Source organism: Halichoerus grypus, chromosome 11, assembly GCF_964656455.1.
Source record: "Halichoerus grypus chromosome 11, mHalGry1.hap1.1, whole genome shotgun sequence".
Lineage (NCBI taxonomy): Eukaryota > Metazoa > Chordata > Mammalia > Carnivora > Phocidae > Halichoerus > Halichoerus grypus.
Genome location: NC_135722.1, coordinates 49795438 through 49822445, shown reverse-complemented (window position 1 = coordinate 49822445; position 27008 = coordinate 49795438). Strand labels below are relative to the sequence as shown.

At 39.0% G+C, this 27008-nt stretch overlaps 1 protein-coding gene across 1 annotated transcript; it reads right to left on the bottom strand.

Annotated features, from left to right (window-relative positions):
• Positions 1-19381: 19381 nt before the first annotated feature.
• On the bottom strand, positions 19382-20317 carry LOC118532856 (olfactory receptor 51B2-like). Its single transcript, XM_036087692.1, is given in 1 exon segment — positions 19382-20317. A coding segment is annotated over 1 exon segment (936 nt).
• Between the last annotated feature and the right edge of the window lie 6691 nt (positions 20318-27008).

Sequence of the window (27008 nt, the reverse complement as noted above, 5' to 3'; positions counted from 1 at the left end):
ATGTTTCTGGAGTCCCTGCTAGGTGCTAGACACTAATTTCAGTCCTTGAATTATAAATAAGACATGTATCTTGCCTTTTGGGAGTCCTAGTCAAAAGCAATAGTTAAATATAATACAATATTACACTATTTTCTATACTTTATAATAGAGTTATGTATGTGGGGATTATGACTCTCTAGGTGTGGTTCCTTTCAGGGAGTAAGTAATGGACTAAAAGATTTTATAAAATTAAGGAAATGTAAGGTGGGCCTTGAGAGATGAACATGGATGTGTTTTTTTTTTTTTTTTTTTTGATGGTGAATACCTGCCCCCATCTCCCTTCAGGCAAGGTGCATGGAACTAGTTAAAATACAATGAGACAGAGTAATTTTATCTTAGAGAGGAGCCTCAGTGATGCATGGTCAGGGAAGGAGACTTCATCACTCGTTATAATGGCTCTCCCTTCCTCCCCTGTTCTACATCATAGGCTTAAGTTTACTTGAGTCAGAAAATCACATAAAGCACCAGGGTGTCAGGTGGGGTCTGCATCCCTAATAAAAATAGGGCAGTCAATGTTTTAGCTAAATGTTGCCATGAAGATTTGAGAACTCAGTGACACCAATACCACCTACTTCTTAGATAACCTTGGGTAATTTGCTTAATGTCTCCATGTCTCTGAACTATAAGATGATAATATGACTTAGCTCATAAGGCTGTTATGAGGATTAATTTAGTTCATGATGTAGAGATAGGAACATAGTGTATGCTCACTTAGTATTATCTGTTTTTATAATGTAGTAAGTATATACATTAAACCATTAGGGTCACATCTTACTTTCAAAGGATGATTGGAATTACAGATACTTTGAAGCTATTTTTTCTTACTTTCTTTTTCTTCTTTCTTTCTTTCTTTCTTTCTTTCTTTCTTTCTTCTTTTCTTTTTCCTTTTCTTTTATTTTTTTAATAAAATTGTGTGTATTTATTATAAAATTGTGTATATATAAGATGATTTGATATATATGTACATAGTGAAATGAATGATTACCACAGTCAAGCTAATTAACATCTTTTCCTCAGAGTTACCTTTTTTTTTTTTTTTGGTGTGTGATGAGAACACTGGAAATCTACTCTGAGCAAATTACCAGTATTCAATACTGTTATTACTAACTGTATACATCATGCTGTACATTAGATCTCCAGACTTCTTCATCTTATTTAACTGTGACTTTGTACCCTTGACCAACATCTCCACATTTCCTTCCCCCCACCCCAGCCCAGTAACCATTGTTCTACCCTCTGCTTCTATATATTCAATTGTTTTTAGATTCCACATATAAGTGAGATCATGCATTTCTTCCTTTATGTCTGGCATTTCTTGATTTTCAATCTTGGCAACTGATTCAATTTATTTTGAAACACTCTTCAGACCTCCCCAAACAATTCTATTGGGATATTTAGACAATAGGCCATCATGTTGCAACTTCTGGTCTACCTTCTCCTTCTCTGACCCTCCCATTTACCCATTCCCTTTACTTTCTGTCCCTGTCATACTCCTTCCCCCCTTGTCATCCTTGGACCAGTGAGTGTCTCCCCAGGCAATGGAAGACCTTAAGTGAAAAAACACTGATGGCTAATTTTTGAGAGAGAAAAAACAGGAGAGCTTAGCCCAACACAGATGCTATGGGGACTTCTAAAAGACTAATGCTGAGTTCTTCTCTCCTGCCTACAGATGAGAAAGACAATGTGAAGCCCAAACTGATTTTGGAGAAGTTAACATACAGAACAGGGTCTTGCTCTGGTAACATTTGGGAAAACTCTTGTCAGTCACTGTAAAGGGAGGCACAGGGAGCTTGCAGACAATCTCGTTGTTTGTATTCCTAACTCATCACCATAGCACTACACCTAGCATGGTTTTGTGTCCTCAGTGCTTGGCACTAGTTAGAATGTCACACAGACTTGTTTGGGGTGGTGAAGTTCCAGGTTACTGCAGGGCAAAGAGAGAGGCAGGGGGTTAAGCCTGAGGAGTAATGGAAGAATATAATACATGAACACTTTCTTCCTCAACCAAACTTGCAGGTTGGCCTAGGGGGTTAAAGGGTCATTTGGGCAGATATGGGTCTCTAGTGTTCTCAGGGACCTACCTATAACTTATAATCTGACAATCTCTGTAATCCAAGCTAGGATCTCTTTTTTTTTTAATATTTTCTTTTTTTAAAATTTTATTTTATTATGTTATATTAATCACCATACATTACATCATTAGTTTTTTGTTGTCAACTTGTTTCCAAATTTTTCTTTACTTCTCTCTCTTTGAAACTTTCCTAAGGAGATGCAACCATGTTGAGGATGTATGGTATGCAACTGTGGCTCAAACCCTGATCTCTATCTGCGAGGTGTGGAAGTGGGAAGCAGGGGTCAGGAGTACCCACTTGTGTTTCCTGAGTCCACGGTGGATATCTGTATAGGTATTTTGCTATGGAATGGGCATGGTCTTCCACAGTAGCAGAACTGGGCCTACATATAGCCTCACCTCTTACTGGCTCTGTGAGCTGGCACGATTATTTTATCTCTTTGTCTGTCAATCCCCCACTCCTAGAGAGAGGCAATGCAATGTAGACAGTAGGAGAGCCCCGACCACCTGGGTTCAAATCACAAATGGGCTACTTATTAGCTAAGTGCCTTCAAGACATTTTCTGTGCCTTTTAATTTAGAGACATTAATCCAATTCTTAATATTGGTGTAAAGATAAACTAAGTTAATCCATATCATGAACTTCAATTATATCTTAGTATATACTTAAGAAATATTACTCAATGGGCGCCTGGGTGGCTCAGATGGTTAAGCATCTGCCTTCGGCTCGGGTCATGGTCTCAGGGTCCTGGGATCGAGTTCCGCATCGGGCTCCCTGCTCCTTGGGAGCCTGCTTCTCCCTCTGCCTCTCTCTCTCTCTCTCTCTCTGTCTCTCATGAATAAATAAATAAAATCTTTAAAAAAAAAAAAGAAATATTACTTATCATTAGAATGAATTATAATATGTTTTATATACTTTGCAGAACTATCATACTAAATGAGACTATTTAAATATCTTAGAATGGCACCTGACTTAGAGAAAGATTTCAGGGAAGTATTAATTCTCATTCTCTTTTCATTTTGCTCTAGTCTACATTTCTTCTATTTCTTTATGTGTCTCTCCTGTGGTTTCTGGTCCCTTAATCAACCTATTTCCTGTTCAACTCCTGGTCAGATTTTTAGTGGACCTCTTATGCTTCAGAATCTTGAGTTGTACATGCTCCCAGTGAAGTGAGGGTTTCTTCAACTGCAAAGTTGCTGTCGGCTGGCTTCCTCTGTGCCCTGCGGCTTCAAGTGTTCATCCCTTAAAGCTAAGCTCTGGACTTGGACTGCCATATTGGGAGGATGGCCTCACTGGGGAAAGGACAGGCTTCTGTTGTACATCTCAGACCATTGCTAAAAATTAAATATTGGGTTCTGAGATTGCTTCCACATCTTTAAAAGTGGTTGGTGTTATTTTCTAGAACTTTCCTTTTGCATGGAGCCATCTGGTCCCTAGGGAAGCCATAGCTCTGGCCTGAATCTCTGCCAGCAGTACAGACTGTGCATATCTCTACTGATCTTCATAACAATCCCGTAAGATAGATACAATTATTACCCTTATTTTACAGATGTCAAAACTGAGCTCAGAAGAGTCAAGGCATTTGTGCCTAGAGGAAGATATGGGGAATCTTATGTGACAGTTGAATATAAAATGCTGCCGTGCTGTCCCTCCCTACCCCATCCCATGCTTCCCCCTGAACTTGCAGTCTATCTCCTATGAGAGTCCCGGGCTCCACCCAGAGCCACCAACCTGAGTTGGCCACCTATCTGAGCCCACAGACCTGTAGCCCTTCTGGTCCCTGATAGCTGGCAGCTAGTCCTGCCCTCTCTGCAACTTCTGATAGACACATCTTGCACACCAGCTCTCAAAGCCCTTATGGGGACCTTGAGTTTGCTGAGTCAAAGTTCACTGAAGTCTAAACCCTAAAAGACTCCTGCTTCCAAATTTATAGTCATTGACCTCTCCATCCTTCCTCCTTCATCCACAGGCTATTCCCCTGCTCTCCTGGGCCCATCTGCCTCATGGTGCTCATTAGTTCAGCAAAGGGCTTATGAACAGTAGACTGAGCCTGACTTGGGTCCAAGAACCAGCATTGCTTCTTACATGTTTGACCTCAGGCAAATGCTTTGACTCTTTTGAGCTTAGTCTTGTCATCTAAAAATAGGGATAATAATTACATTACCTTAGAGAGTTGATATGAGGATGGAAGGAAATATGACACACTGTCTTCAAAGCAGTAACTTCATTGATTAGACTTTAGAACACAAAAGATCTCAATAAGTTACAGATTTTATCATCCCCTAATCTTATCTTTCTTCTCCCATGACTCTCCTACTCCATCTCCTAACTCTGCTTCATTCCCCTTCGTGCTCTGTTCATTATTGTGATTCCTTTTATTACTTACAGTGATTCCATATATTTAGAGGGGGACTTGGGGATAAGCTATTAACAAAAGAGGTATTTCTTGGAGAACCATGCTTACCAAATGGACCATCTTAGTAGGCTTTAGGGAGAGGAGAGAGGGTCAAAGTCAAAGTTAGGAGCCAAGGAAGGAACACTGAACAACTGGATTCAGGGCCTCCTGGATGCTGAGTGTAGGAACTTGCTGTCCAGCCTCTAGGTGCTCGGATGGTCCCCTCATGGGGAACTCCTTGAACCAACAGGGGCATAGATTGTCAAAACAGTTCCTGGATGGAGGTGAGGAGATTCTGACAGGACAGAGTAAAGAGAGGGTCTCTAAAAGTTGGCAAGGGGCTCCCTGTCACATGAAGGAATTTTGCTTAGTGTGGACACTGGGTCTCTGTCCTCTTCATATCCTTTGGCGCTCCTGATTTTAGGCCAAGCTTCACAAAGCCCTAAATTCCCATCTCTTGGATCCCTGAGTGGGGAGGGAGCATTGTGGGTTTTTGTTGTTGTTGTTTTGTTTTTTAGTTTGTTTTTTTTTTTGCTGCACTCAGAACTCTTTCTTGCTCTGCTTTCCCATTTGCCTCAACACATACACTTGATCATTTGATTGATCTACCCCAATCAAGAACTATGGGGAGAGTTTCCTTTCATGTGTGTTCATGACTGTTTATATGACAGGGAAGTGGAGAATAAAATGTAACGGCATAGGCCTTCACAGGGCTACGTGAATGGAAGAATTCATCAGACCAACCTTCTGCTTAAGGCAGGAATCCCCTTGGAAACACCTCTGTCATAGCCACACAGTCACGGGTGACACACTTTCTCTCATGGGGAGGAGCCTATGGCTTTTCCACTGAGCCCTTGTTGTTGTTAGATGACTTCATATTTATGATGTTCTTACATGGATAAAAATCCTTTCATCCTATGTCACATAGTATAACTCAAATCTGTGTTCCAAAAGATAATTTTTCCATATTGGAACATTCACACATTTGGTAAACACAAATTGCATGTGCTGTAGCAAGTGTTGGAGGCATCAGAGAGAACTGGAAAGCCACAGTCCTTGAATTCACAAAGCCAAATATGTACCTGAAGACAGTGACCACAGCACAGTTCCCCTTGGTCTACTTGTCCCTGACTTCAGAGAAATGAGCTAAATTATATGTCATGCCAAGTACTTACTATAGTGCCGGGCACACAAGTAAGCCTTCAGTTAATGTCAGTGTTTAAATTACTATTATTGTTATAAATGAACTGATGTACGGTGCAGAATAAAACGGCTTTCCTCTGTAGCAAGAGTGGTTCTAGTTAGACACAATGAAAGTAGCAAACACTTCAGAGTACTTAGCATATAAAAGACAGTACTTTTAACTCTTTGCGTATATTTCCCCAGTGTCACCGCAATCTTATGAAGGTGTTAAAACCCCATTTTACAGATGAGAGAACTGAGCAATCCAGCCAGTACAAGTGCTGAGTTGCCAGCCACGCAGATAGTCTGGCCCCAGGGTCCCTGCTCTTAACCACTGCTCTCCACTGTCTAGGACTTCACTGCAGCAAAGGGTTTGAACCTCTGAAATGGGTTAGCGGGAAGGTGTCGCATTCTTTCCTGGAGGTGTATGGGAACAGAAGGAAGAGGGGCACCCTCTCTTCACACATGAGCCCGCACACACACACAGCTAGGACTCAGTGGGCCTGGTTAAAGAAGAGAATGTCACGGCTGAGTGAGAGGCCCTGAGGGCATCCTGCTCATTGAACAGTAGTGGGTTCAATGACATACCTGGTTTAGAAGTTGAGGAAACTTACGAATTTAATCAACAGAAATTCTGTGTTGGAAGAAGGGCCATTTACTCTAGCCTGCTGTTTACAGAAGAGAAAACTGAAGCTCAGAGAAGGGTGGAACTTTCTCACTATGATTTAATTTGCTGTGGATATGCCCAGGCTAGGACTCAAAGCTCCTGACTTGCTCCACTGAGCCCCTTTGCTCATTCGGAGAGAAGGAACAGATGGAATCTAAAATATCTTAGGTGGTTTCCATGCCAGAGCCAAGGCTGGGCGGGCTTCTGGTTATTTCTTTAAAAATAAATATATAATTTAAATGTATAAATAAGCAAACCGTGCTCCGGGACTGGGAGGGAGAGGCTGCCCCTCTTGGGTCCTGGCCCTACAGATAGGGCTATCAGAGCCTTGGCAGGGCCCCCTCCCATGGCTGAGTCAGCCTAGCACAGGGGAGGACAAGCCATGTCATTCTGACCTGGATGCTGAATGGGAGAAAGGACAAAGGGCTCAGAGTCCATAAACTCAGGCTACGACTGTTCTCCTCCTGAGGAAAGAAACAGCACTTAGAGGTCTATGTATACCCTGCAGCCCCTTTTGTGTGAGCCCACAGAGCTCTCTTGCTCTAAAAGTGATGGTAAGGCCATCACACTATATGCCATCCCATCCAAACTTCATCCCGCCCCACACAGCTTTCTCCCAGGTCCACAAACCTGTGTTTGCATAATAGTCAGGAATCACTGAGAAATTTACTTTCAGTTTTTCCCTCTTTCTCTTGATTCAATGGCTTAGTGGGAAAAAAACATGTTTGGGTTTTCATTTGTTTTGTTTTTTTTTCCCCATAAATTGGCGATAGACTTAATTTCACAACTTTATTGTGTTTCTGTAAATTCACAATAGCTTTTAATTGTTAGTGTCAGGAAAATTACATTATGGGGAATAAAAGAAGTCTCTATGAGTTCAGAAAATAAAAGCTATTATCTCTAAGCCTCAGTTTTTTATCAATAAAAAAAAACAATAAAAACTAACCAAATGTTGTGATTATATATATATATAGCCCATAGTCCTATGCCTGATACATGGGAGAAAATCAAGGAAAGGCATCTCAGAGTATTTTAATGAACAATTCCTTAACCTGCCTGAGGGAGAATAGACCGTATTACAGAGTTAACGTTCCAATGCCTAGTGTGGGTTGGGATGGAGGTGAGAATTTGATTTTTTATAACCAAAAAGAGCTTAAATCACAAACAGGTGCTTGGATCTTTCCAACTGTGGAGCCTGGGTTGAGAGCGTGTAGTCAGAGGCTCTCTAGTTGCTAGTTAGCTGTCCTCAGGTAGAAATCTCTACAAAGAACTAGTGGTCCCAAAAGGGTACTGCCTGGAGGTCAGTATTGCCTTGGAATAAAAATGCAGACTAGTCCTTATCCCCTTCTCCGAGGCTAGCAGAGGAGTGACCCCTGCCTACCTGCAGGGTTAGTAAAGACTTGAGAAGTTTGGGTCTGTGTCTTTGGGGGTCAGCATACTTCTCTCCTTGGTCTCCCAAGTTCAGCTCTCCTGTCTACTTGCCAGGCCTGTTGCAGTAGGAGGGGGTCTGAAAGGGCTGAGAGGCTGAGATCAGATTCAGGGAAAAGAGAAGATATTTGTGTTCATTCCCTATTAACATGCTTCTGAACCCTTTTAGTCCAGTTGTCCATGAAATACTAGTTTTGGGTCAGAAACTGACTTTCCCATCTTTAGACTGTTTTGGACAACAGAATCGAACCTAGGCACTGAGGAAGTAAACAAAGCTAGGTATCCCATATGGAACAGGTGCATTTCAAACAGGGTGCACAGACAATCATGAAGGGAAACATTTACTTTATCTATTCATTTACCTATCTATCCATTCACTCGCTCATTTATCATTCATAAATATAAACAAAAAGGCCAGAGTGGAGTATAGTATTTAAATGCTCAGGTGTATGTGTGTTTGAGTGTGGAACTAAAGTAGAAGTACAACTCTGCTACCTCCTGCGGTCCCCAGACTAGCCTGTAAGTCTCTGTCAGCTGCTTAACTTAATTTTGAGACTGTTTGGGGGGAATACACTCTGCCTTCTCTGTGTTTCCATATTCTCATAATAACCAGAGAATAATAATTTTAAAAATATAAGAATAGTGCCATGTGTAGGAAGGTGGTCTCTAAAATTAGACAAACCACAGTATGAGTTCAGTCTTTGGAACATGTTTATGACATTGGGCAACTTAATTAACTTCTATGAGTCTGGAAGTCTCCAGTATGAAATCATGGTGAGTGTCTGCTTCTAGTGCTTAAATTAGACCCTAATGAATGAATGAATCAATGGACTTGTTATAGTGTCTAGCATAAACTAAGAGCCCTATAAATGTCACTTTAAAAATTACTTAAAATCAATTTAATTAACATATACTGTACTATTAGTTTCAGAGGTAGAATTCAGTGATTCATCAGTTTATACAACACCCAGTGCTCATTACATCAAGTGCCCTCCTTAATGCCCATCACCCAGTTACCCCATCCCCCCACCCACCTCCTCTCCAGCAACTCTCTTTCCTATAGTTAAGAGTCTCTTATGGTTTGCCTCCCTCTCTGTTTTCATTTTATTTTATTTTTCTTTCCCTTCCCCCATATTCATCTGTTTTGTTTCTTAAATTCCCCATATGAGTGAAATTATATGGTATTTGTCTTTCTCTGACTGACTTATTTCACTTAGCATAATACCCTCTAGTTCCAGTCATGTCACTGCAAATGGCAAGATTTCTTTTTTTTTTTTTTTAGATTTGATTTATTTATTTGACACAGAGAGAGGGAGGGAAAGAGAGGGAGAGCACAAGCAAGGGGAGCGGCAGGCAGAGGTAGAGAAAGAAGCAGACTCCTCGCTGAGCAGGGAGCCTCATGTGATGCTTGATCCCAGAGCCCTGGGATCATGACCTGAGCCAAAGGCAGGTGCTTAATAGACTGAGCCACACAGGCGCCCCAAGATTTCATTTTTTTTTATGGCTGAGTAATATCCCTTTATATATATATATATATATATATATATATATATATATACCACTACTTCTTTATCCATTCATCTGTTGATGGACATCTGGGCTTTTTCCATAGTTTGGCTATTGTGGACATTGTTGTTGTAAACATTGGGGTGCCTGTGCCCCTTCTAATCACTATATTTGTATCCTTTGGATAAATTCCTAATAGTGCAATTGCTAGGTCTTAGGGTAGCTCTTATTTTCAACTTTTTGAGGAACCTCCATACTGTTTTCCAGAGTGGCTGCACCAGCTTGCATTCCCACCAACAGTGTAGGAGGGTTCCCCTTTCTCTGTATCCTCACCAACATCTGTCATTTCCTGACTTGTTAATTTCAGCCATTCTGACTGGTGTGAGGTGGTATCTCATTGTGGTTTTGATTTGTATTTCCCTGATGTCTAGTGACGTTGAATATGTTTCCATGTGTCTGTTGGCCATTTGTATGTCTTCTTTGGAGAAATGTCTATTCATGTCTTCTGCCCATTTCTTGACTGGAATTTTTTTTGGGGGGGGATGTTGAGTTTGATAAGTTCTTTATAGATTTTGGATACTAGCTCTTTATCTGATAAGACATTTGCAAATAGCTTCTCCCATTCTGTCGGTTACCCTTTAGTTTTGTTGACTGTTTCCTTTGTTGTGCAAAAGCTTTTTTATCTTGATGAGGTTCCAACAGTTCATTTTTGCTTTTGTTTCCCTTGCCTTTGAAGAAGTTGTTGCAGCCGAGGTTGAAGAGGTTGCTGCCTGTGTTCTCCTCTAGCATTTTGATGGATTCCTGTCTCATGTTTAGGTCTTTCATCCATTTTGAGTTTATTTTAGTGTATGGTGTAAGAGAATGGTCCAGTTTCATCCTTCTGCATGTGGCTGTCCAATTTTCCCAACACCATTTATTGAAGAGACTGTCCTTTTTCCATTGGATATTCTTTCCTGCCTTGTCAAAAATTAGTTGACGGTCCATTTCTGGGTTTTCTATTCTGTTCCATCGATCTATGTGTCTGTTTTTGTGCCAGTACCATACTGTCTTTATGATGTCACTTTTTAATATATATTTTTAAGCACAGTCTAGGAGTCAGTCTGACCTGATCTTATTTGATCATTAATGCACTCTACAGCAAGTATTTATCCTCCTTTTCCAAGGGAATAAAGTATAAGTCAGATTATGTAAGGAAATATTTGAACATTATATAGCTAGAATATTATTTTATTTATCTTATATAATACTCCAACAATACAGATACATATAAACTAAAAATCAAAAGGACCCATGCAAGCTTACCTTCTTTTTTTTAAGATTTATTTATTTATTTATTTGAGAGACAGAGAGAGAGAGTGCACAGGGGCGGGGGGGAGCAGGGCAGAGGGAGAGGGAGAGAGAAACTTTAGCAGACTCTGCACTGAGTGGAGAGCCCTATGCAGGGCTAGATCTCATGACCCTGATAACCTGAGCCAAAAACAAGTCAGGCACTTAAGGGACTGCACCACCAAGATACCCTAACCCTACTTTCTAATAGCATTCCTCTCCCTAAAGGTAACCAGCTTTAGCTGTCTGATGTGAGTCCTTCCAAAAATATTTCTATTAACAGGGAGGAAGCTGGTGGGTGAGAGGGATGGAGTGAAGGAAAGAGGAGTGGAGGAGCGGGTAAAGAGATTTAATATTTCTTTATCTCTTGAAAAAAATTATTTCCATTATATTAAGTTGGAGGTAATGTTATCCTTTCTGTAATCCTAGGATAAATAAAGACAGACTAGTATCTAAAATCATTTTGAAAGTCTGACATTTTGAAATCCTAGCTGATGTTTTACTCTCCTTTGCTTTACTATTAGATATGAGGAAGGGAATGTAGACGTTTTTTCAGGCGATATAACTGGGAAAAAGGCAGGGGTACCCAGATGTCCCATCTCTGCTAGGTGGGGGCTCCCACCTTCAGTCAAGAGACCCCTTCCTTCCTGTGAGGCTCCACCCATCTTGGCGTCTTAACTTCATGGGTGTCTCCTTCCCTCTAGTGGTCAAAGCAACAATTGCAGCCTACTTTTCTAAAGAGTTCTTCCAAGTATGTGTAAGAGAATATAATACATTAATATAAGAAAAAATAATATTTTGATTGAAATCATCCATTTTTTATCCTTGTGATTACCACTGGCATTCTCATTCTTCACAGTAATTACTCAGATTCTCCTGATGTGGGCCACTAGACTGTGGGACATTAAATCTGAGAAGGTACCCTGGTGCTCACTGGTCTAAATTGAAATGGCTATAGCAGAGTGAACTAGAAAGTTTACAGATATTTCTCACAAAGAGTGAAATGACTGAATACTTTTCCATGTCAGTGCACAGGAAAAAATAATGGACAATGTGTTCCCTATTACAGTGAGCAATACTAGCTTAAACCCATACCAATTATTAGAACAGACAAAAGTACAGACTGAGTAGAGCAGGTCAAGATGGAGGTAAGAGGGATGAGAAAGATGGTGGGAACAAGAAACAAGAAGCCATTTGATCAGAATAATAGAAAAGAACAGACAGCACCTAACCAGGAATGATGGTGACACCAAAAGGGCAGATGACTCTGTGAATAAAGACAGAGGCACAATACACGTAGTAGGAGACAGCCACCTGGCAGTCAAAGGGTTGGGCCATTAGTGTAGAGGATTTTGTAAAGACAATCCAAAGACGAAGGATAAGTAAACATAAGCTTAAAAACCAAACTCTGAGGCACTGCAACACAGGTTCCCCATGACTGGGAAGGATGTGGGAAAGTAAAGACCAGACCCATCTGAGCCAACATGGAGAGGACCACGGGCTCATCAGTCAAGGGTTCTATCCTGATGTTGGCCAGAAGGGATAGGATCCGGGCAGAGAGGACTAGGGAAGTTGTGAGGATGAGGTAGAAGACTATTGGTGTTAGTCACCATGGGCATGTCGGTTAAAGCACTGCAGAAACTAAGACCTTTGTCTTAACTCCACTCAGAGATCTGGGTCACAGTTAACTTGTCAGATGTAGAAGGGTGCAATAATGGATTTGGGAAACATTCAGTGATTCTTTATAATTCACGAATGATGATCAGTCTAGGAGAACTTGAGGAAATGAGCAAATTTGGGAGAGCGAACTAAGAAAATATCTGTCATATTTGGAGGTCTGGAACTGATGGTCACTTTAACTCAGCCCACGAGGTGAGGATTTGAAATGGCATTTAACAGAAAACAGAACTGAAATAGAAGCAAATAAATAAGCCACAAACAAATACAAATGTGCATCAGAAACAGTTAGGCAGTTTCTCACACAATTCAGGTTTAGTTATTGCTCAGTGTGAATTATCAGTCAGTTCTGCTGGGCGCTCACCTCCAAGCAGAGGCACAGGAATGCAGGCTCTTTCCAGCATTTGAATTCACCATCTCACAGTCTTTTACTTCTCGCCACATGGAAGGACAGAGCGCATGATGAGAAGACACCCCTGGCTTGGCACATGATTATCTTCAAGGGACACATGATTATCTTCAAGTTCCTTTAGTCAGAACCAGCCATGTGGCCAATGTAATTGCAAGGGCAGATGGGAAAGATAGAGGAGCATGTAGATTCCCGTGATCTGTACTCTCTCTGCCACTCTTGTCTTGTCATGAGTAATCAGCGTTACTTCACATGCCCAAAAGCAACAGGAGTATTAACTGTAAAATCAAAGGCATGAGAAAGTAAGTAGGTTTTATGCATAAGCGGTGAGGATGAGACGTGTGCCAAAAGCTCACCAAACTCCATAATATTGGCTAAATGCAGCCTCTCTCACCTCAAAGTGTATCTTAGTCCAGAACAAATAACTTAGGCTTTGAAAAATGGTTTGTCAGGTATCATTATTATATAATAGTTAAGAGCACATATTCTAGAACCTAACAACCTGAGCTGAGTTTTCCCCTCTGCTCTTTACTAGCTCCTTGATCTCGGGACAGCACTGTGTGTCTCTGTGCTTCAGTCTCCTACTCTGTAGACATGGGGTTGGTACAGATGCCTGACTCTCAGTGTTGTTGTAAAGAGTGAATGAATTAATGTAAGAGCGATGCCTTGTGTGTAGCATCAGCCATAATAATCATATTGTTATTACTATTATCAATATTACTTCTGAATTATTCTCGAGTGTATGTTGATGGTGTGGGAATTGTAGCAAGGACATGAAGATCACATATGGATGGAGGTGGGAATCAAAGGATGAGATCATATCATCAGGGGCTAAACATGGGTCTTTCTCTGGAACGGGAGAGAAATTAGTCCCTTCTGGAGAACAACATGGCAAAAGTGACATCTTTTCCAAGAGAAACCACTTGTCCTATATCCATGGAGTGTTCAGTAGCATGCCAAGGAGACTCAGAGCTTGCAGGAACCATGTGCCACAGACAGACATGCTGCTCTATTAGTTGCCTCATCTGTGGATATGAGACAAGGCTCTCTCCTTCCCACAAATACTAAAATATGTCTAGTCTAGAAGTGTTTAGAAGCCTAGGTCCTAGTTTTCATGGATAAGTATTCTATGTGATAATCACTTGGAATATACGAATACACACACACACACACACACACACATATATATGTTACAAAGAAGAGTTAAGTTTCTTCTACAGAAAAAAGTTGGATGGACATTTAAAAGAGTAGAGAGCACATTGGCAGACTTTGGAAAGGGATGTAATTTTATCAGGTAGGTCAAAAATGGGCTATTCCTATGGACTCTGAGAAACAAACTGAGGGTTCTAGAGGGGTGGGGTGGGGGGATGGGTTAGCCTGGTGATGGGTATTAAAGAGGGCACGTTCTGCATGGAGCACTGGGTGTTATACGCAAACAATGAATCATGGAACACTACATCAAAAGCTAATGATGTAATGTGTGGTGATTAACCTAACAATAAAAAATTTTTTTAAAAATGGGCTATTCCTAAAGAAGCAGCAAGAACAAAGTTATAAATGGGAAATTTTCAATAATGTACAGAGATTTTTGACTGGAGTATGATGTAAGCATTTGCATCAAAAATATTTGCACATAAGTGAGGTGATGAATAATTTGAGAGTCTTAGAGTTCATAGAAAATTTAGAGGCTTTGTACAATCTTCTACATTGTGCCTAGATCTTTAAAATGTTAGTTAATATTTTTGCTGCTTTTTCTGGGGCATTCATAGTGGTGGGTATGAGATAACCTGTTCCATTACTATGACTATGCAACTCTAATTGTTACAAATGTCTTTCCTATACTGATCTAACACTTTACCTCCTTGTAACATAACGTCATAGATTTTAATTATTTTATACAAAGATCTTGGAATATGGAGATTTACTTTTTCCTCAAAATAGCACTTTTTACCCACATGTTATCTACCCATCTCACTTTCCATAAAATGTCAGTTTTTCTAATCCCTTTTCAATTTCTATTTATGATTGTAAGGTCTTTGTTTTATAAGGTCTTTGTTCTGTTTTCTTCTTTCCATTCTTCTGTATGTATAGATTCCTACCTCAATTCATATTTAACAATGGCTAACAGCTGCTTTGCAACACTCAAAGACAGATTTAGGTTAAAACATCTAATATAAATATTGCTCATTAAGGATAAATATTACTTATTAAAATTTATTTGTTGCATTCATCTGTTCCATCGTGACAACATCATGAAGAAATATGGAAAGGGAATTTCTGGCACATTTTCTCCTTTAAAGTCACTTCATATTAGTTGACTCTCTCTTGTCTGCCCTTGGCCATATGAGCTGATCATCCTTTCTATGATCCCAAAGGCTTCTGGTAAATATGCTGCATTTTCTTATAGCTCATTTCTGCATATATCAGTTCTGTGTTTGTATGTCTTTCTCCCTAACTAGACCACACAGCTCTTTAAATTAAGGATTATATTTTATTCACCTTTACTTCTCTAGTACTCATTATTACACATCAGGCACTTAATGAATTTTGGTGAGTGCACAATATTAAATGATTCCTTAGATATTTGTTAGATGTTTACTATGATACACACTTATCATTAGGTTTTAAGAAAGTAAATAGAGATATCCAGGCATGTTAAAGCAACTCAAGGTAGCAGACACCTCCAGACACACTGAAACACTTATAAGCAAACAGGCACACTTTCTTACACATATTATTCACAAATATAGCCCATTGACACAGAGAAGCATAATGTCGATTTTACATATACTCATAAACACAGTCTTACCAATCTCCTTCTCCCTTCTGTTAGGGTCACCCACCTTCACTCTTCTCTCAGATGCAATAGTTTGAGTTATCTAACCCTCTACCAAGTCTTCAACAGATATGCAGAATCCCACTTAAGGCATGATTGATGGACTGAATATTTTATTTGTTTTCATCTGATGAGAACATGAAGGAGAGAAAATTTTTCTCTCACTTGGACCACAAACTCTGTTTGTATAGATATATATAATTAGGTTCCACATCGTGCGATTTTAGATACAATACTTAACCTACCTAGATAATCTACCTACATCTCAGTCTCTTCATCTGACAATTAGGAATTATAATGAAAATTACATGACGATCAATTAGATAGAAGTGTGAAGCTCTCAGGGCATCAAGTAACAACAGTAAGATCTGAATATATAATTGATTTCCTTCTATTATTGGTATACCCTGGACTCATGTGAGCATCTAAGTTTCACATCTAAGCCACTTTAGAGAAATACCTGTATCTCCCACTTACAGTCATGGAGTTGAATCTTAATCTTAAGTGTAGTATCTGTGCTTATTATCCCTATTTTGCTAGTTTTACTCCCTGGCCCCATATGTCAACAATACTTTTGGATCCAGCTGTTCAGTAGTGATAGCTTTTGATAAAATACTAAGAGGCTTGAGTGAGCTATCAGAGAAGGCAGGGCCTGTGAATGCAACAAGGGGATCAGCAAGAAGTCAGATAAAGGGAGTGGTTGGGGAAGATGTCTCCTGAGGGAACACTCACAAGATAGAGACTAAAAAAAAGAGAATGGTAGATCTAATATAGAGATGCCAAGGCACATGTGAATTCTATAGGTGTATGAGTAAGAGAGATGGAAAGACAGGAAAATCCAGTTATTTACACTTGGGATGTGGTAGACTTCTGCATGAGGGAAATGTCTTAGGAATGGACATGGGAAAGGATGGTCAAAATGGAACATAACTGGAGGCTAACAGTAACCAACAGAAAATTATTAGGGAATACCAGGAAAACAGCATCCAAATAATGGAATATCCATATAAGAAATACTACTCAACAGTTAAGGAAAAATGGACTATTGGTAAACACAACTTAGATGAATCTCAAAGGCATTGCTAAGTGAAAGAAACTAATCTCAAAAAGTTACACACAGTCTGATTTTTGTTACATGACATTCTTGGGAAGACAAAACAATAGTGATAGAAAACAGATTAGTGATTTGCAGGGGTTACGGGTGGGATGTATAATTCTGCAAGGTAGTGTGACAAAGTTACTTTTGGGCTATTAACAATTCTGCATCCTGAACAACTCAATGTTTCAGTCTGCTAATTAAGACAGAGAAAGAGAAAACCAGATGCAACAATACCTTTGTTTTTCAAATGGAGAAAATAAAGATCGAGGTGAGATCTGGAGAGAATCAGAAGGGTACAGAGTGTTTCTAGAGATTTCTCCCCCCCTACACACACACCTACACACACATACACACCCATGCATGCAGACTCATGCTTATGCCCACAAACCACCTATGAAGGAAGGGGAAGAGGATAAGACCCAGAAAAAGAAGACTTTTAGAGGTTTAGTAAAATATATTGAAAATATATTTTTCAGATTTCAGGCAAAAAAGAAAAGGCAAAGAAAGAAAAATTGCAACATCTTCATTGCCATGTTTAAATTATTAAGTGTCTAAAACTATCACCTTTTATTCATAACTAAAATTGTTAAAAATTCTGTGTCCCTAAACAGGATGTTTGAAAGCTTTGTGTTGCTTAGATTTGTTTGTCCCTTCTCAAGAACTGCTATGTGGATATAATTATGCAACAAATTAATTCATGGAGAGCTCTTAAAATAATACCTGAAACATGGGGTGCCTGGATGGCTCAGTCGTTAAGCATCTGCCTTCGGCTCAGGTCATGATCCCAGGGTCCTGGGATCAAGCCCCACATCAGGCTCCCTGCTCCGTGGAAAGCCTGCTTCTCCCTCTCCCACTTTCCCTGCTTGTGTTCCCGCTCTCGCTCTCTCTGTCAAATAAATAAAAAAAATCTTAAAAAAAAAAAGAAGAAGAAGAAGAAGAATACCTGAAACAGGATGTTTGCTGTGACTCTGAGACATTGAAATCTGTCGTGGATTAAATAAATCAGCCCTAGCCTTACCACACAAATAAAATTGTTTATCTTTTTCTAAAGAACTGCATTAACGGCTTTGGAGATTTGCAGAATGGTAGGCAGTCATCCTTAGGGATATCATAAGCTGATGGGGGAACACAATTGCTGCCCTTGCTGAATTCTGAATGCCATCCCAATATTCTTTCAATAAAGTTCTTTATTAGCTTAAGAAAGCCAGAGTCAATTTCTTTAACTTGCAACTTCTTTTGCTTATAAAGATTTCTGAATATTACAGTAAGTCTTATCAATGGTATTTTTCACATTGGAGATCCTCTGGCTCTTCATTGTTAGAGAATGAATCTCCAGATATAACGCATTTAAGGAAAGGATGATGAAAGTGTAAGACTGGAGGCAATTGATATAGGCTTTTTCTAGTGAAAATAGCAGATGAGGTTTTTCCATGTTGAAGTTACTGGAATATTCTTAGAGTCCTTACTCCCTGGATATGACATCAGGATGGAAAGTTTCTTAGGTAAGGCAGACTGAATTTAGACTGGAAGAACCAACTTAGGTTCTTAGCAGCCTTTTCAGAATATAGAAATATTTAGGTCACATGCCTATAACTAGTCTAGCTCCACATAGTAGCATAGAACTAACAGTAGATGGGTAAGGTAACTATTATCGCCTATAACATGAACAACAGACAATACACCATCGCTCAACCAAAATGAACAGCATAAAACCTTACAAGATTTTGAACAAAATGGAGGGAAGAAACTATTCCATCAGTGCATACCATTACTTTTGCCAGGTTTTCTGACTTGATTAGCAGAAAAATTTCAAGTGAAAAAGGCCTGAGTTCTTTTATGTTAGAGAAGCAAGCAAGCGGAGATGGAAACAAAAGATATCTAAATCTATACTCCGTTTTTATAGAAGAAAAATATCAGGAGGTGAAGTAGAAAGCCAGAAAGAAGAAAAATTAGTATGTTGGTGTTCAGCAGCCATTGGGAAGAGAATAAAGTGTGCTAGGAGTTCTGGCTTCAACTGGCTGATAGGAAATTGGTGGCTTGCTATTTGGCTTTTGATCTGTATCAGTTTCCATTTAATAAAATCCACTGATATACTGAGGGAAAGTGAAGCTCTAGATGTAAGCTTTCTAGAGTTCTATACATTTGCTAGTTTTCCTCACTGAAATTTATTTACTTTTAGAGCAACATCTTTTCAATTACAGTTAGATTCAAACATAGAGATGGGAAGATGAAAAATAAATCATTCTAATTATCATTTATATAACACACAAAATATACTTCCAGCTGCACGTCTTCCTTCAGATGAACTGTCTTTGATCCAGGCTATGTTTAGTCACTTATCTGACATTTTCTGGAGTAGTACTTCTCTCTTCACATACAAGATCTGGAATGCTCCATCTCACCTCTCCTATATCCCATTTTCTCAAGATAACCAGCATTATATGTGTATAATATATATTCTAATAAAATATTCTATATATTCTATTCCAATATGCATTCTAATACATATATTGGAATACATACACAGAATATATATATTATATTCTAATATAATAATACTATATTCTAATAACACATTCTATATATATTCTATTCTAATATATATTCTAATACAGGTATAATATTAGAATACATATCTGCTCAAGTCAACTTATAGCTTTATGTAATAATTAAAATTTCATCTAACTCTGAAAAAAGACACTGAAATGAAAAACTTCCAGAGATCTCAAGATTATGAAATAAAATCTCAAGCCCTACTGTGCACAGAAAATAGGCAAATGATGCTTCTCTGAATTTGCTTGGTCTTGATACTATTTATAATGGGGTTCATTAATGGAGGAAACAGAAAGTAGACATAGCTCATGGTAATGTGGATCACATGTGGTGCATGCTTCCCAAACCTGTGGATGAAAGTCAGGCCAATCACAGTAATATAAAACACCAGAACACAGCTAATATGGGAGACACAGGCGTTAAGGGCCTTAGCTCGCTCCTCTACAGAGGCGATGCCCATAACTGTCTTCAGGATTAAAATATAAGAGAAGAGGATAATCAAAGCATCTAGGAAGAAAGTCAAAGCAACAAGAATCACTGGGTACACACGATTCAATGTAATATCAGCACAGGCGAGTTTCATGACATCTTGGTGGAGGCAAAAGGCATGGGAAAGAACATGGGAACGGCAATATGGGAACCAGTAGAGTGGCACGATTGGAGGCACAAGGGATAAAAAGCCCCTCATTCATACCCCCAATCCTGCTTTCATTACCCAGGAATTGGTAAGAATGGAGTTATACCTCAGAGGGGTGCAGATGGCGATGAATCGGTCATAGGCCATGACAAGCAAGACACCTGATTCCACAGTGGAAAGGGAGTGAATAATATAAGCCTGCAGGAAGCAGACTCTGTGGCTCATCTCCCGGTGACTCATCCATAAGACCCCCATTACAGTAGGCATTGTTGTCAGTGTCACCATCAGATCTGTGCCTGCCAGCATGGCAAGGAAATAGGACATGGGTTCATGGAGGCTGTGCTCATCCGTGATGAGGTAGAGGAGCGTGCCGTTGTCAAGAAGCACAGAGACGTAGACTGCAAAGAAGGGGATGGAGATCCAGTGATGTGCGACCTCCAGACCTGGGAAGCCAGTCAGCAGAAAGGGGGCAGTGCTAATATTGGGTCACATAGCATGTCCACAAGTGAAAAGCAGCTTTCTAGAAGCCTTTAACCCAGGAGCCTAGATTTTTTACTGGTATTATACCACAGAAGCCTCAATCACAATCTTCATACTTAGAGATAATTAATTGGCATGATAACTATAACTCCACAAGTATTTTTCTGCAGAAGAAGAATAGAGGTTTGCAGGTTATACTTGAGATAAAGAATGTTAGTCTTTCCCTAAGTAGAAAAAAATATTCAGTTAATAGTTAAAATTTTCTCAAATTAAGTGAAATGGTTTCAATAATTTTTCTTATATCAGGTTCAGCTATTGTGTGTATGCTTAAAATTTTTCCACTAACAGTGTATAACAATAATGAATAAGGTAAATAAGTACAAGTGGATAATAATCTTACTTAGCTGCTTTCTTGCTATGACTGCTAAGTTTCTGGACACACTTAACTTTGATTTTGCTCTTATCTTTCACAATCATGGTAAACACGCACTTTTCAGTTAGAAAACTTGCCTTTGTTTGTTTTTGCAATTGAATGTTGGTGTTTTATGGAACACAGGCCACCACCATCATTTTTAATTGCTTTGCTGCTCCAACAGTTAGTTATCCTTTTTTAGAGTTTGGCTACCGGAAGTGTGGGCCACAGACCAGCCACAACTAACAAGCACAGGGTCTTGTTAGACACGTGGCCTTAGACTCTACCTCCAACCCACTGAACCCAAATTTGCCTTTGATCATAATCCCCAAGTGATTCAGGTGTACAGTAATATCTGAGAATCACTGCTCTAAACATTTCATATCTGTTCCATCTTTGGAGATTCATGTTTTTGGATTCTTCCACCTGGGTGGTTTCTTTGTTCCTGCCAAATATCCTCCTGCAATTTTTTTTTTCATAGCTGCTTTATTCACTGGTTCTCTTTCTGCTTCTTGTCTTTCCAAAATCATTTGACTTAATTGAATGTTCAGATTCTTTCTCTATGTCTCCTCTTACCTCTTAGCTCCTTTTCCTTCAATACTTCACTTCTGATGAGCTGTTGCTCATGTGACTGGTCACATTATAATGTTCCTACAGCCTAAAGACGTCAGTCATCTCTACTACTTCCACATCCTTGGTGGCAACAACCCCAAATAAAGAACCTATTACCTTTTATGCTAGTCTCACTTCAACACAAATTCAGAAGTAGAACACTTCTTCATAAAATGTCCCTAATATCAGAAATAAATCAGAATCAGGACAATTCACAAAGAATGTAACTCTTGTGTAAGAAAATGTTCTGAGGGGCGCCTGGGTGGCTCAGTCAGTTAAGCGTCTGCCTTCAGCTCAGGTCATGATCCCTGGGTCCTGGGATCGAGCCCCACATCGGGCTCCCTGCTCAGCGGGGAGCCTGCTTCTCCCTCTCCCACTCCACCTTCTTGTGCTTTCTTTCTCACTGTGTCTCTCTCTGTCAAATAAATAAATAAAATATTAAAAAAAAAAAGAAAAAGAAAATGCTCTGGAGTTACATCTGTATGGGCATGGCACTCATGGAGACAGAAATCACCAATTCTAGGAGTTCCCTAAAATTAAAGTATATCAAATCATATAGAGGTTTAAATTAGTATTACTATACAAATGTTGTTCTATCCCTGAAAGTTGCCTGAGGTTTAAAAGCAGGGATGAGAAAACAACATGTCAGAGGAAGGGAAAGGTGGTTGGGAGAGGTAGTGAATTAGAGATATCTATTCTAAAGGGGAAAATAGCAAAAACAAAACAAAACGAAACAAAAACAAAAAAAAAACCCATAAGGTCATGAATTTAATTTATTAAAGAAAAGTAATTCAGAATGATTAAACTATGTTTCCAGACTGTAAGCTTCCCCTTAAAAGTTAATTAGGTCTTGGGACACCTGGGTAGCTCAGTCTGTTAAGCATCTGCTTTCGGCTCAGGTCATGATCCCAGGGTCCTGGAATCAGGTGCCGCATCCGCCCCCCTGCTCAGCGGGGAGTCGGCTTCTCCTTCTGCCTGCCGCTCCCCCTGCTTGTGTGCTCTCTCTCTCTCTCTGTCTCTCTCTGGCAAATAAATAAATAAAATTTAAAAAAAATTAATTAGGTCTTTTCAGAGACTGGTAATAAAATGTCCAAGACCAACAAGGATGTAAGCTTTTACTATTGTTATGAGCAGAAAAATGTTTGGGAAACAGGGAGACTGTATTTTCTTCTATAGCTAGGCTTGCATCAGAAAAATAAGATACAAAGAAGGCTATGATAGCTCTCAGAATGTAAAACCAGGACATGTTCCTGAGCCTTTGGAATAAAGGGAAAACCTGTCCAGGATGAAAAGAGAACCCTGATATTTGTCCAGGACCATGTGTGGGGCTTCCAGGAGTACAAGATACTGTCATCACACTGAGGCCACCACAGACCGTTTCTTCAGGGCTGGGACCATACCTCATGCATCCTCCTAAGCTTACATTAGGTAGCAAAACTTCCATAAATATGGCTTGGCTATAAATGGGTTGATTTATTGACAAATGTTGAGAAAATTACATCAGGTACACAAGAATTAATTTGTCTAGGTGGAGAGAGGAAAGCTACGGTCTTGAAATTGATAGGCAGTTCCCAACTCAGAACATGTATTTTCTTTAGTGACTTCCTAAAGTCCTGGGGGAACTGTCTTATTAATATCTGATGAACTGTCCTCAAAGGACACTGTACACCTGAAGGTGTAGACAACCAGTAAAAGCACCATCCCTCAGTATCATCTGGGACAAGTGGAAAGATTACTATTTAGAATGTGCAGATTATTAGTGAGCACACACCACATGACTGCTACTATGTTGATTGCTGAGAAAACCTTTTCATAAGCACAGTCTCTGTCCTGAAGAATCTCACAATACACACCAGCAAAGTTTATAATTGGGCTTGATCACTGTGCAATTTTATGCAAAGTGTTGTCAATGAATGTCTCAACAGGGTCCCTAATGCTGAAAACATCTAGATAATTTATCAACTGTGATTTTCATGTTATGATGTTTTTCTAGGTAAATAGGATTCCTAGACTTGTAACAACACACACACACACACACACACACACACACACACACACACACACACACACAGAGATCCATAGAAACAGACCAAACTGCTCAGTCTGAGAGCACAACTTGACTCTCAGTGGATATGGGGGAAGGAAAGAAACAGAGGAGGCTTGGGAGTATGAGGAAAGAAAGGATAGGAAAGATATGTGGACATCAAAAGGAAATAGTGAATAATGAATCCATCACAAAGTCCAAATGCACAGGTGACCAGAGAGGAGAGTGTTAGGCCCACTCCCCCTCATCTGCTCTTTTCATCTATTCCCTTCCTCCTGAATGGAATGAGGTATAAGCTCTACAGGTACAAGAGTGATGGGCCAGAGACAGTCTCAGGTTTCCTATTGTTCCCAGCGAGTTTCACATGCCCTTTCTAAGACAGCAGTTCCTAAAGTGTAAACACACACACATACACACCCATCCTTTTATGCAGTCCTCTGGAAAACTTTCTTAAATGCTTCTTTTGACTGTATAGAATATCAGAAAGGAAAAGAGTCATTCCATATTTCTGTTCCTGGCACTCATCCACTCGTCTTGTTGCTGTAATAGGGACTTGTTCCTTGCCTTCTTTGAAGACCAGGTTTAGATGTTTCCCCCACATAGCCTCCTCAGGAGGCCTCATTAGAAAGCTTATATATGTAGGAATCACTTCCCCCATTGTTAGCTTTACAGCCACTCTGGAGACCTCTTGATTTCTCTTCCCTCTTTCCTCTTTCTGGGAGTAGCTGGGCCACTTAATCAATGTCCTCAGGTCATCCATGCATTTCCCAAAGGATGTGGGAAGAAGACTGAAAACTCAGATGCCAGCAGAGGTGGAATATCAGGACTTGGTTATGTGATCCTCCCCGCTCTGAATCCTCAGCATCAGGGTTTAAGAAATCCATGCATGTCCTTCCTGTTGTCTACCTTAAACGCCACAAGTATACCAGTTTCTCTGAGGGATCACATGTACCATTGTTGATCCTAGAGCTTATGAATTTCAATTGTATTTTTGTCATTTCTGTTCCTTTGAGGAAATAAGTTCTGATTCAGAAAGAACATGAGTGAATTTCTTAATAGCCATGTGTATGGGGACAGTCAACTTTTTGTCTTAAAAATTACCTTATTTTTAGATCATTAGCCTTTTTGTGTCAGCTTCACAATGAACAGAGCAGAATATGATGGGTAACAGAAAGAAAATATTTACATTTTGCTTTATTTTGTTAAGTTTTTTAAGACGAGTATAAAAGAATAAAATGTCTAGGATTAATTTAAAATAAGCCAAAACAAACAATCAAACACACAAAACACATAGGATACTGGCATAAGAGTTTCTAAAGAACTGAAAATAAAACTGTCTTGGTTGTCAAGGTAAATGAAGACAAGAAGGAGTCAAAAATACAAGTGTCAATGGACTGGATGTCCTGGTGTCCTCGTAGGGGAAAGCTATATTGGGAGTGACCAAGGGAGAAGCTTGAAGGAGAATTATCATTTCCAAAGGCTATTTAAAACTTACAATTTTTATTCATATTAACTATGTATTTCATCATGTGAAAGAATCATCATATATTAAATGATTTCCTACTGGCTTAATGTTCTTCCCTTCTATTTTAGTGCTGATGGGTAGAAATTTTTAGATGTCTGGCTTTGCCAATACAATGATATTAATATAATTAACATGACATATGAATGCCTATAGCATGCATTTTATTATTCTTAATTGATAAATAACTGAGGCTCAGAGATTAAATGACTTGTTCAAGATCACAAAGGTTGTAAGTGAAGGAGGCAAGAGTAGATGTGCTGCTTTCTTCCAAGACTACATTCTTTCTACCACACTGTGATTTTTTTTTACAAATTTTCCATATTTCCTAAGAATAAATTGATGCAAGTAAATTTACTAATTAGTCAAAGGTATAATATGATTACAGTTTTAGCCTTTTTAAATGTAATAGCATAAGGGGCGCCTGGGTGGCTCAGTTGGTTAAGCGACTGCCTTCGGCTCAGGACATGATCCTGGAGTCCCGGGATCGAGTCCCACATCAGGCTCCCTGCTCAGCAGGGAGTCTGCTTCTCCCTCTGACCCTCCTCCCTCTCATGCTCTCTGTCTCTCATTGTCTCTCTCGCAAATAAATAAAATCTTAAAAAATAAATAAATAAATAAATGTAATAGTATGTTCCATATATCTAGATATACTCTATCCATTTTATTTGGGGAAATTTGAGAACAGAGTATATATTATAAAAGATAGAATATAATTTTATAGATAATAAGATGGTATAATAAAATTGATTGGTAACTATATTTCTATGAAATCTTAAATTTTTAAGATACTTTTGCATACAGATAGATGATAAAAAATAAAGATCATGCCCATTACATTTTCTTTAAATAGTTTATAACTATGGAATTACCTTGTATATTTCATTGTTTTTTTTAATTCATTTCTAGGTATCACTCTATTAGAGACACTTATTATGTTAGTCCTACTTATATCACCATTGCCTTGATTTTTTTAAATGTATTTTTTCCCTTGATTTTAAGTTCTTGTTATATATTCCTTTATTTTTAATTTTTAAACTGCCTGGACTACACAGGTCAATTGATCTATTATTCTCTTCTCTCTCATAGAATCAAATGAGAAAAAAAGCTAGGTGAATTAAGAATAGAATCAAACAGTGAAGGAAGATCCTAATCAATAGTTTTCAAAGATTATTTTATAAATAACCATTTCCAATGGAGAAATAATTTCTTTTACAAGAGAATCTGTTGTTTATAGGAAATCATTCCAGTGATCCCAGTAAGACATAGGGATATGCAATTCCTTCTCCAGTCAGGAAAAAAAAAAAAATGTCATGGATTAATTTTATTGAATGAATACATTAGCATTCTCTCTGCCAACATATTTTCTATAATTTTGCTGAATGTACATCATTCTCTCTATCCCTCTTTATCTTTTGATGGACTAATAAAATATAACTTTTCCTCCTATATTGCTGATGTACAGATTCTCATCATGTTTACTCCTGCATGGAATAAAATGCATGGGAGGCCCTAAAAGAACTTTCCTTAAATATCTTATGTGCTTCAAGTCCATACAATTACAATATTTCCTGAAAATAGTTTATTTCACTGCCATCCCCTCAATCCAGAATAAGACAAAATGTTGTCCCTGTGTACATATTAGAATGCTTCTTTGACTAATATCCTTTTTCATTAAGCATATGTCAAGGTTATGAACTGCAGAACACAGAACAAAAACTCAGGTGTGCAAGAAATGGAACTTTATTTTATGGTAGTGGTTTGAAGTCCTCATCCCCTAAGTTTGAAGACACCAGATATCAGCAACTCAGAGCCTTCTCATTAATCTATCTATGGTGGGCATCTAGCTATACTGGGATCTACTAGGATCCAAGTTCTTCTTTGGCCTTGGGTGGTTTTGGCAGCAATCCCTCTCTTGATCTGAATATCTTATTCTCATTTCTTTCTTTTTTTGATTTAAATTCAATGAACCAACATATAATACATCATTAGTTTCAGACGTAGTGTTTAGTAATTCATCAGTTGCGTATAACACCCAGTGCTCATTCTCATTTATTTCTGATCCACTCTAGCACCATGCAATACCAGTAGGGTTGTCTAAGACCCTCTGTCA